Source organism: Sciurus vulgaris, assembly GCF_902686455.1.
Source record: "Sciurus vulgaris genome assembly, chromosome: X".
Taxonomy (NCBI): domain Eukaryota; kingdom Metazoa; phylum Chordata; class Mammalia; order Rodentia; family Sciuridae; genus Sciurus; species Sciurus vulgaris.
Window position 1 is genome coordinate 47643391 of NC_136471.1, and position 11608 is coordinate 47654998.

General features: G+C 44.9%; 1 protein-coding gene and 1 long non-coding RNA gene across 2 annotated transcripts; both read right to left on the reverse strand.

Moving 5' to 3' along the window:
• Positions 1-786: 786 nt before the first annotated feature.
• BEX4 (brain expressed X-linked 4) lies at positions 787-2367 on the reverse strand. Its single transcript, XM_079124732.1, has 3 exons — positions 2186-2367; positions 1745-1825; positions 787-1377 (listed from the first exon to the last, which is right to left on the reverse strand). Exon 3 carries the CDS (start codon positions 1370-1372, stop codon positions 1010-1012), a length of 363 nt encoding a protein of 120 aa, XP_078980858.1. The 5' UTR covers positions 1373-1377; positions 1745-1825; positions 2186-2367; the 3' UTR covers positions 787-1009.
• A 7273-nt stretch (positions 2368-9640) lies between these two features.
• On the reverse strand, positions 9641-10771 carry LOC306651854. Its single transcript, XR_013761221.1, has 2 exons — positions 10429-10771; positions 9641-10002 (listed from the first exon to the last, which is right to left on the reverse strand). It is a non-coding gene; the product is annotated as an uncharacterized lncRNA (long non-coding RNA).
• Between the last annotated feature and the right edge of the window lie 837 nt (positions 10772-11608).

Genomic DNA, 11608 nt, shown 5'->3' on the forward strand with positions numbered 1-11608 from the left:
CATTTCAAGGTGAAACAGTCCGAATAGAAAATGTCTCAGCCCAGATACATCCCCAAGATATAAAGCAGGGGCAGAGGAGTCCCAGTACTATCTGTGAACTCCAGTAACCTCACCTATAAAGAAATGGTAACAGTAGACTCTATAGGATATGACTCAGGATAAGAAGAGATACTAGAAATTAAAGTGCTGAGAGTAATGATGACCTTTGGGTCTCTCAAGCCGAATGTGACCTTCAACCATACTTTGTCTTGAACAGCAAACATCTTCTAGTTTGCTATTGCCCCTAACAATCCTATAATCAGTCTATTTTAAGGTCTTGATTTTTCATGTTTTGCCAAACTCAGATAGTCATCCTCTTTTTATTGTTAATGCTCAACAGACACGATATACACATACCTATATATGTAGATACATATACACTTAAAAGTTGGCAAGTAAACTTCAGAGTACAATAGGATTACCTAGGAAACTTGTTAAAATAGAAATTTTATAACTCCACTCTGTTGGTGGACAGGGACCAGAGGTTTTACAATCACAAACCTTTTATCCACTAAAGCATTTCTATAAAGATGGTAAACTCACACTCTTTGAAAACACTAGGGTATAATTCTTAAAATGATATCAGATACTGAATTATAGGTATGATTTTCCATACTGATTAGTTGAAGAAAAGGAAAATAACTGTCAAAGACAAGTGAGATTTTGAGTCCAAGTAGCTGAGAGAGGAAAGGTATCATTAACAAAAATAATGACTGGGGTAGAAGAGGAAGATGATAAAATATAGACTGCTTTTTAAGCTGCTTTATTAATTTCATATTATGAAAAGAATATTTTTCTAAAACTGGTGAAATTGCCATGCTGACAAAAAATTTAGAGACAAAACAATACTCGATCGGACACTTAAAAAGTGTAAACACCAAAATTTTTACAGAAAAAGGAAATCACAAAGATACAAGATTTTAAAGCTGTGGCCACATTATGAAACTCAGGGTTTATAAAACCTTAGGATTCAAGGTATGAGGCAAAAGTCATAATGATTGTCAGGTTCAGGGGTTTGGAAGCGCGTATAATGTCTCATTTGTTGTTCCTTAGTCTTTCTCTTGATTTCCATCATCTGTCCTACAAACCTTTCTACATCATCTCCCACTTCATTGTGATCAATATTCCTATTAGGAATGGCCCATCGAAAATTAGGGACAAGCCGCCTAACTCGCCCACGCCTTACATTTCCTCCAGGCTTCTGGCCTTCACCCCCTCCCAAATGGCAAGATTCCTCTTCACTTTGCACCGGAGCCTGCTCCCCTCCTTCATTTTCCTTATGGTTGTTTTCCACGCTGAGATTTTTTAACAGTTGTTTCTCTTTGGACTCCATTACTCCTAGGAGACAAGAGACAGAGAAGGGAGTGAATTCGTGGTGGACTGATCAGCACCGAGGACAGAGGCCCTACTACGCACTTTGGAAAATGCAGAGGCCTGGATTGGAAAGGCCTTTTGTCAAGTTCGTTTTCCCACCTGAGAGCCCCGGGCGCCCTCTAGGGGGCCGGCCCCAGCCCCGCCCTCCCCCAAAGCCCACCATTTTCCCTGCAGATGCATCTCCTGGCCTCCGCAGGCACCAAAATGGAGGACAGAGATGCAGGGGAGGCGGAGTGGGGAAGACAGGGATGCAGAGGGGGCTTGGAGGTCGCAGCCGGCTCTGCACTCCTTCCTTCCTTCCTTCCCGCCCCCGCCCTGCCCCCTCACCGACCTGGGCCTATCCTCGCCGTCTCCTCCTGCTGCGCCCGATTCTCGCCACCAGGTGCGCCGCCGCGACTCTTGGTCCGCAGACCTGCAGACAGCCGAGGCGGGGGCGCAGGGGGCAGCTAGGGCCGAGAGCTCGGCGCCGCCCCCGGCCCCCTCCCCGCCGCGTCCCCAGTCCCCTCGCCGCGCCGCCCCGCCCCCGAGCGGACCACCATTTTCTGCACCAGACGACGGGGGCGGGGCAGGGGTGGGGAAAGCGGGGTTCTGGCGCAGACAGCTGTTGCCAGAGGGTCGGGGCCGTGCCCCCTGCGGGGCCCACCGCCTGGGGCCTCAGCCGGGCCAGGGACTGCGGCTCCCGTTGGCCGCGTCTCTGCCCAGAGGCAGCTGGACCCGCAGCACGCGGTGCGCTCCCTCGCTCCAGCCCCAGGGGCCTCCTCCGGCTCCTTACCTGCTCCCCCAGCGCCTCCGACTTGTGTGGGCCGCCCCCGGCCCGCTCGCCACAAGGGCCACCTGCGCCGCCACCGCCTGGAGGGAGGGAGCGAGCGAGCGAGCGAGCGAAGGCTGGATCTGGCGCTGGAGCTGGGCGCGCGGCGGGTCACGTGAGGCTCGGTCACCGCCAACGGCTCCGCCCGCGACCCACGCCCCAGCCTGCCGCCCAGAGTGGGCGGGGCTTGGCGGCAAGGCCACTGCTTTGCTCGGGGGCCTTTGGACGTCAGCTGCCTGGGCGCTGTTGCTGTGGCTTCTGTGTATTCCTAGGCTTTTCTCTGCCTGTCAGGAAAGCAGGAAAGGGCGGTATCTTTTCAGGGGGCTGTTGCCCATCCCTGCTTCTAGAACTGGGGAGTTGCCTGGCCCTCCCTGTTCCCAGGATTCCCCTCGCTCCCCAATCTTCTGGCACCAGTTCTGGTTTGCAGAAATTAACGGCGTGCAAAAACCCTCAGTAGTCCAAAAAATAACACTTTGATGCAATAATATTTGAAAAGGAAGTTAATGCAAAATATCTGTGCTGAGCCAGATGTCAAAAATTATAATGCACAGTGATCTGTACCACCTGCCCAATTTTCAAGTTGGGGTCCTCCCTGCTGCCAGTTCCCACTGTTTTCTCTATACTAGAATGCCTAAGGAGACAACTCCAGGGCAGGGCTGGTGGCCAAACAAAAACGAACAGAAAGCTTTATTGGAATTTGACTCTGAGGCGAAATTTCCAGCTTCCCCGACCCCCGTACAGGTCAGGGTGGGGAGCTGGAGAAAATCGCAGGTGACCCTGCTGCCTAGGGTCTTTATAGGCCGGAATAGGCGAGGGTCCTGATGAGTGATGGGTGGAGTCAGTGGAGTTTTTCTGCCCCTGTTTTACTGGTGGCTGTTTGGCCCTGCGGGGTTCCTGTCATTTTGTTCCCCTTCATATAGCAGCTCAAATTCCGACCTAACATCTACCACTGAGGTACATCCCCAGTCCCATCTAATTGTCTTAATAGGTTTCAGTTTTGTTCCTTTTTTGATTGAGAATTGAATTCTCTTTATAGTTTATATTATTTTAATTTTCTCCTGTAGAAAATCTCTAATGTATCCAAAAATAGAGTAATGGAAACCCATGTACTCTTCACCTGGCTCTAGCTTCCACAGTTAACTCATGCCCAATTTTATTTGATCTTTTTCTTTACCCACTTCCTACACTTAGTTAATTTTTGAAGAAAAATCTAGATATAATATCACTTTAGGCATAAATATTTCAAAGTGCATATCTGCAAGATAAGGACTCACACACACAGGCACATAAAAGCACAGTAGTTATCACACCTTACAATTTGCAATTCCTTAAAACCATTTTAAGTCTAATCCATGTTTAAATTCCCAATTGTATCAGATTATCATATTTTTAAACATTTTGTTTCAATCAGGTTTCAAATAAGAACCACACATTTTGATTTGTTGTTATATCTCCTAAATTTCTTTTAATGTACAGTTTGTCACTTGTTAAGTTCGCCTTCGATTTAATTGTTGTTGAAATGAAGTTGTTGGTTCTATATTTTCCCACAGTCTGGACCTTGGTGGTGTCATTATTAACAGACCCCTTTACTCTTTGTTTCCTACCAAATGGGAGTTAATTCTAGGAAAGTTTGAATACAAATTCAATTTCAATTCAGTTTTTGCCAAGAGATGACTGTTGTCTCTTGATTTGTTATCTGTTAAAGTGTAAAACAAATCATGTGATATTTAACTGGAATATTGCTATAGAGACACTTCAAGTTTTTGATCAGGCTCCCTCCAAGCAGAGCCTGATTCTTACAGGTCTTCCAGGAAACACTATTGGAATCCTGGTCAATTGGTGTGACATTTCATGGCTGATCTCTATTTTTAAAGTCTTTTCAATCCTTAAATCTTTCTTTGGTTCAATTTCTGTAATTTGTTTTACTTCCTTATATCTAAGAAATATTTTTGAATATATTATAGATTCTTGAAGGATATCCTTCAATTTAAAACCATTTTCCATTCACTTTATTCCCTTTGTCTCTCTAAGGAGGTTTCTTAGAGAAATTAGGTTAACAGTAATTGCCTGGAACAGCACTTATTCTCCCATACTAGCATTTAGAATATTTTTAGAATCCAAATATTGTTAAGAAAACAATTTTACACTTGATAGATATTTAAGAAAAGATTAACATTTATATATGTGTACTTATTTCGCTTTGTTTCTGCCTTTGGTGACTGTAGTTTTGCTAGTTCTCTTTTTCTGATTCTCTGAGGGGTTTGGTCAAATCTGAAGACAGAGGGTATGCAGCCAAGACTCCACTTCCAGGAGCGCTGTGCTGTTTCAGGGAATTCCTGCTCAAACCAGGGTGGGTGATTCTAGGAAAGCAAAAAATTCTGATTGGATGTAACAATGGACCAAACTGAGCTAACGTCACTTCACTGCAAAAATGGACTAGAGATGCTAATGATAGACTCTCTCAAGGACTCAGAGCTATAATTCCTATTCTTTAGGCAATTTCTGTAATGTCTTTTCCAAATACTCATTGTGTGCCATGAGTCACCCTATGTGATCCAATGTCTATTTGCCCTCTGTGGCATCTTCCTAACCTTTGGTAGAGGCAACAGGAAGATTCTAGAATGATAGGCATTCTCTGTGATTGGTCAAGTAGGAGGACAATCCCATCACACTGAGAACCCATTCTGGTTGGGGGGATAGGATGCCAAGCAAGAGGACTGTCCAATCACATTGTGCTATGAGGCATACTGACAAGGTCCCTGCTGGGCCGGCCATCCAATGAGACGTCGAGTTGTTCCATGACGTAACAAAATGTGGCATATATAAAGGTCTGCTGGTGCCTAGCAACTCTCATAGTTTGTTCTCCTGAACTGCCTGGAAGGTGCCAAGGGAATGGCTGAACTAGCCTGTGACACGTCTTCTGAGGAGTCCCTCAATCCCCAAGAGTCTCAGAAGGCTGGCCCATCTGCCCCGCCAAAGGAGAAGAAGCCCAGGTGCTCCAGCCATTCCAGGTGTGTGAGGCGCCGTGGCCACTGCAGGTACCAGGACAGTTTTGCCACCTATTTCCCCAAGATGCTAAATCAGGTCCATTCGGGCCTCAGCCTCTCTCAGGCGACCGTGAGCATCCTGGACTCCTTCGTCAAGGACATGTTGGACCGCATCGCCAGTGAGGCCAGGCGCCTGGCCCGCCAGAACAATCGTGTGACCATCACCTCCAGAGAGATCCAGACGGCCGTGCGCCTCCTGCTGCCTGGGGAGATCGGCAAGCACGCTGTGTCCGAGGCCGCCAGGGCCGTCAGAAAGTCACATCACCGAAAGTGAACCACCTCTGGACACCATAAGCAGCCAACCCCAAAGGCTATTTTCAGAGCCACCACTGGGCCCAAAAGACCCTTAGTGCTGCTAGCCTGCACAGCTCAGGTCTGGGGGTGGGCGAGGGGGTGCCCCCCCATTCTTAAAGAATTTCTTAATAAACATTGTCACCTTTGCTTTACTATATGTCTGTGGTGAAATATGTTCCAGGGAAAATAATAAGTCATTATTTATTACATGAGCATTTTTGTCACTTATACTCCTATATCAACCATTGTACAGCTCAGCCAGGTCATAATTATTTTTGTAATAATGGCATGTACCTTTTTTTAAAATTTGATTCTTCCAGGAATGTGGAGTAGAATTATCAACTTAATGGGTGATATGGAACTAGATAAAGCCAAAAAGCAGAAAAATAAACATAACTCAAACTGTTAAAAATATCCTGTATTCAGAATTGATTAAATACAGACGTGAATAAATAATCAATTTAGCAAGAATTCATATTTCAAGCTCTCTAAAGTCTGAAGCTACTACTACTATGGTTCTTTTATATACTTAGTGGTGCTTGAGTTTGAACCCAGAGCCATAAGTATGCCAGGTTCTTCCACTATGCAGTGTTTTGTGGAACTACATGCCCAGCCTTCTGTTCTTATCTTATTTATTTATTTATTTATTTATTTTTGCTACCAGGGATTGAACCCAGGGGTGCTTAACCACTTAGCCACATCCCCAGCCCTTTCTATGTTTTATTTTGAGACAGGGTCTCTGCTATAATTCTTAGGGCCTCACTACATTGTTGATGCTGGCTTTGAAATTGTGATCCTCCTGCCTCAGCCTCCTGATTGGCTGAGATTACAGGTTTGAGCCAATGTACCAGGCCCATTCTTATTCTTAATCCTCAAACCTTCATTCTGCATAGTAATGTATGCATGATATGACCATCTGTTGGCAATGGCTCAGATCTCAGTGATTGTACCCAGTCTCAGGTGACACTGCCAACCAGAGACCTGCAGTCTCCAAGTCATGGCCATTGGCCCATAGTACAGTCAGGTAGCTGGGATAAAGCAGTAAGAGTCTGCATGAAATTTAGCCTGGAGGTTGAGGAGAAACAGGATGTGATTCTTTGCCTGTGGTTGATGGCTCGCTTGTTTATAACTGTGGTGATTTAAAAACATGAATCTATAGCTGGGTGGGGAACATGTTTCCTGCCTTTTGCATTAAATTAAGATGATAGGAACCAGGTACAGTGGCACAAGCCTGTAATCCCAGCAATTTGGGAGGCTGAGGCAGGAGGATCACAAGTTCAAACCCCACCTCAGCAACTTGGTCAGGCCCTAAGCAACTTAGCAAGACACTGTCTCTAACTAAAATATTTTTAAAAAGGGCTGGGTATGTGGCTCAGTTGTTAAGCACCCCTGGGTTCAATCCTCCATTCCAAAAAAAAAAGATGACACCATTTGCTAAGCTATTTGAATGTTGTTTTTTTTCCTCTGTGGCCTAATGTTTTTGGTTTTGCTGTTATACAAAAGTATTGCTTAAATTTGAAACAACTTAGGATTTTCTATTTTAAAAATATTGATTTCTAGTTTGGTGCAACTAGTTCAAAAGAAAAAAGAAAAGAATGGATTTTACTTAATGAGTGAATTTAACGAATTTATTAAATAGTAATTTCCTCCAGTTATATTCTTAGTTCACTTTTTATTAGGACTAATCAGGTGAAAAGTATTTTTGTAATAATATTCTTTAGCATTTACATTCTCCTTCTCCCTAGAGTGTGCAGTGGAATAATCCATAAGGCCATTATATTTGACCAACACATAAAGTGAAGAACTTGAGATAAACATTATACTTCTCTAGTCTGACTTTTCCAAACATACCTTATACAGAATTTTTTTATAGCACACGAAGAAAGTGCAAAAATAGCTAAATAAAATTTTCAGAAATAATTCCTTTTCCCTGTTTTCTGGACTCTGTAATTACTATTTCCAATTATTGAGATTTTTCCAATTCTATTCTTTTTCTTTTTTTTTTTTTTTTTGGTACTGGGGATTGAACTCAGGGGCACTTGACCACTGAGCCACATCCCCAGGCCTATTTTGTATTTTATTTACAGATAGGGTCTCACTGAGTTGCTTAGTGCCTCACCATTATTGAAGCTGGCTTCAAACTTGCGATCCTCCTGTCTCAGCATCAGGATTCACTGGAATTACAGGCATGTGCCAGTGCACCTGGCTAATTCTGTTTTTTCTATTAATAATCTGTCAATTTTAAAAACACAGACTTTTAATTTTTTATACCAGTGATTGAACCCAGTGATGCTTAACCACTAAGTCATATTCCCAGAACTTTATAAAAATTATTATTTTTTAGTTTTGGGACAGGGTCTTACTAAGTTGCATAGGGCCTTGATAAGTTGCTGAGGATGGCTTTGAACTTGTGATCCTCCTGCCTCAGCCTCTCTAGCTGCTCGGATTATAGGTTTGTGCCACCAGGCCCAGCTAAAAACACAAACCTTTATTATATGCAATTCTACATCTCTTGGATGAAGGAAATTTCCAATGAGAACAGATCAAGCCTTGCACTGGCCTAGTCAATGAAGGATGTGCAACTAATCACATTGGACCAAAGTGTGGGTGAGAGATCAGGGCTGAACCAATAACAGTCTTCTTGTAACATGCGGATTGGTGATTGAAGCAAATGAGATTGATACTCTTTGCTATTTTTTGTTTCCATACTTGTTTATTTTCATGGTGTTTAAAAAATATGAGTCCAATTAATATATACAATTAATACTGTGAACAATATTTTTTAAAAAGAAAAAGAAACTTTACAAATTTAAAGTATGCATTTAGGCCTGGAAGTGGGATATTTCCATTGCTCTTTGCTTCACATAAAAGGATTATGGTCTGTCTGTCATTCATAGAACTAAGTCTTTTCCTCAAGTGATTTGAATGTTCATATTCATTTTATTGATCAATTATTTTAATTTCCAATCTGTTTTCTTCTTGGACCAATGACTTTTAAAAAATTTGTTTTAACTTATACATAAAAACATAAAAATTTTACATATTAATGGGGCAATAATGACTTTGTTTCATTTGTCCATGTGTATTGTTGAATTTCAACAAAGTCGGTGATTTTCTAACTGCTTTTGTCTCTAAAGTTTATTTCTAACCTGTTAAGGAGAAAGAACATACTGTGGGATTTCAATCCTAAAAAATTAATTATTGTTTTCATTAATGCCCAACATTTGATTATTTTTATGAAAGTTTCCATTTGAATTTCCTAATAAAATCATAAGTAACGCTTTTAATGTATGCAGACACCTTTAAAGAATGTTAGGCCTAGACAAACTATAAGTCAAAAGCTGGGTAAACTATAAAAATCAAAACTTTTCTTGTGGGCTGAAGGTATAGCTTAGTGGTAGAGTACCTGCCTAGCGTGCATGGGGCCTAGGGTTTGATCTCCAGCACCGTCAACTACGACAACAAAAGAACTTCTCTTGAGCCCCAGAGTAGAGGGATAAGACCCTTCCAGGAGAAACCCCCTCATGGATTATTCCCTTTTGACAGGACTCTATTTACTTAGGGGGAAAGTGCGGACAGTGCAGAATACAAGAGACACTTAACTGAGTAGTGCAGGAATGAACAGGACAATTTCACATCCATAGCTCCCCTAAGCATCAACAGGGACAGGATGTAGGTTAAGTAAGTTCTCTCATAAGGATTAGTACGTGTTGTTATTCAGGAAAATTAGGAAAAAAGAACTTATGAAAATTAGAAGAATGTTATGAATGTGCTTGCTGTACAGGAAGCCCAAGAAAAGAAAAACTACTCTGAAAGCAACCTCAAGTAAATCCTGGGTGGTGCTTCAAAATAGTTTTGTATACATCCAGAACACAACTTTGTATGCCAAAGAGCCCTGTCTTTTTTTTTTTTTTTTTTTTTTTTGAGGAACTGAACTGTGAGAGTGATTTTATTAATGAAGATAAACTTTATTTAATAGGGGGAAATCCGAAGATGTATTTCACATAAATGGATAAAAGTCAAGTGTCAAATTCCAACCGTCAGTAAAGAAATTGTGTAGCACTACTAATATTGCGACTTTAATTTTTGTCTACTTTGTTCCAAAAAGTTTTATTTTCTTTCTTTTTTCTTTTCTTTTCTTTTTTTTTTTTTTAAGGCAAAACAAAACCAAAAAAGGAACAAACAGAAACCACTCTCTGAGCTGGCGGCTGCGACAAGCCAGTAAGACACTCAGGCTTTCTGAGTTGTTCTTGGCTTTGCGATGGATGTCCGAGAAGAGAGTCCTGGAACCACCCATCGCGTCCCACACCCAGACAGACATCGAGAAGGAGCAGCACTGGCCGGACTCAAATGGGCTGGCGGGGTCCCGGCCACGCTTCAGAGGTGGAGAGGCCCTCGGGGATGCCCCTCGGGGCGGAAGAACACAGTTAAAGCTGGGTGCTAGGAACCAAGAGGCGAGGCCTGGGAAAGTGCCGGGGGCGTCCCGTGCTCCGCAGCTCCCGGCACTCGCGCGGGACGCCCTGTCATGAGTCACGCAGGCGAGACAGCAGGCGGGGGAAGAGGCTGCAGGGATGGAGGGAAGCCCGACCCTCGGGAGGGAACCCAGCCCGGGGGGTGGCTCCGACCTCTCGCGGGGCGGGGAAGGGGGGCCCGCCTCCCCCACGCCCCGCCCGCACCTCCAAGCAACGCTACAGGCGCGGTGGCCCGGTCCCGACCCCAGGGTCTGCGGGCTGGGGGGCGGGGGCAGCAGCCCGCAGCCATGACAGTCGCGGGGCGGGCCGCAGGCCGGCTGGGCCGCACGTGCGGGCAGCACCCCCTCCCCGGCCTCCCCGCGCGCCTGCCCCTCCCCGGGCGCTAGCCCCTCACCTCAGGCGGCGGCGGCGGCGGCTGCGCGGCCCTGCCTGCCCCGACCCCCCCGACCGAGCAGCGGCGGCGGAGAAGGCACGTCCTCACCGCCGCTCGCTGGCTCTTGCGCTTCGCCATGACTGAGGCGCCCCCGCCGCCCCCTGCCTCGACCAAGACTGACACGCGCGGCTGGCCTGGCGGGGGCAGCCGCAAGCGACCACCCGGCTGACAGAGCACTCTCCCTCCTCTCCCTACCAGTTGAGCCGCAGCCGCTGCCCCGCGGTGTCCCCGGGCTTCCTCCCCACGCCTGAGGCAGCGGGTGGTAGCGGCGGGCAGCGGCGACACTTACCCGCGGCGCGGCCAGGCCCCCCTCAAGAGCCCTGTCTTTTCCTGTGGACCACTGGGAAAATACCCACTTCTCTAAGCCACTGAATACATCATGGAAATTGGAGTTGCTTGAAAATAGGTGTGTGTGTGTGTGTGTGTGTGTGTGTGTGTGTGTGTGTGTGTGTGTGTGCGTGTGTAATGGGGGAGTACTGGGGATTCAACCCAAGGGTTTTCTCTACCAGTGAGCTACATCCCCAGGTCTTTTTATTTTATTTTTTGAGTACCTGGGATTGAACTCAGGGGCATTGACCACTGAGCCACATCCCCAGGCCTATTTTGTATTTTATTTAGAGATCTTATTTAGGGTCTCAATGAGTTGCTTAGTGCCTTGCTTTTGCTGAGGCTGGCTTTGAACTTACATCCTTCTGCCTTAGACCCCAAGCCACTAGGATTACAGGCATGTGGCACCGTGCCCGGCCTTTTTACTTTATTTTGAGGCAGGGTCTCACTATTTTTCCCTGGTTGCCCTCAAACTTCTGATCTTCTAGCCTTAGTCTCCCAAGTAGCTGAGATTAGAGGTGTGAGCCACTGCATCCAGCTAAACTGCCAAAATTTAAAATATGAAATATTATTGATTCATGCATACTATCTTCATACATATCTCTTCATGACAAGTAATTTTAAGAATCTGCATCCTTTAGATTAGTTTTATCATGCTATGGGTGTTTGCCTCTGTAAATTCAGAAATCAAATAGGAACATTGGTATGACAACAAAAATGGGGTCTGTGAATCAAAGACAGAGTAAAATGGGACTGATGCAGATAAATTACTAGGATAAAAGTGGAATAATGCTTCACATAGCGAATGTGAATA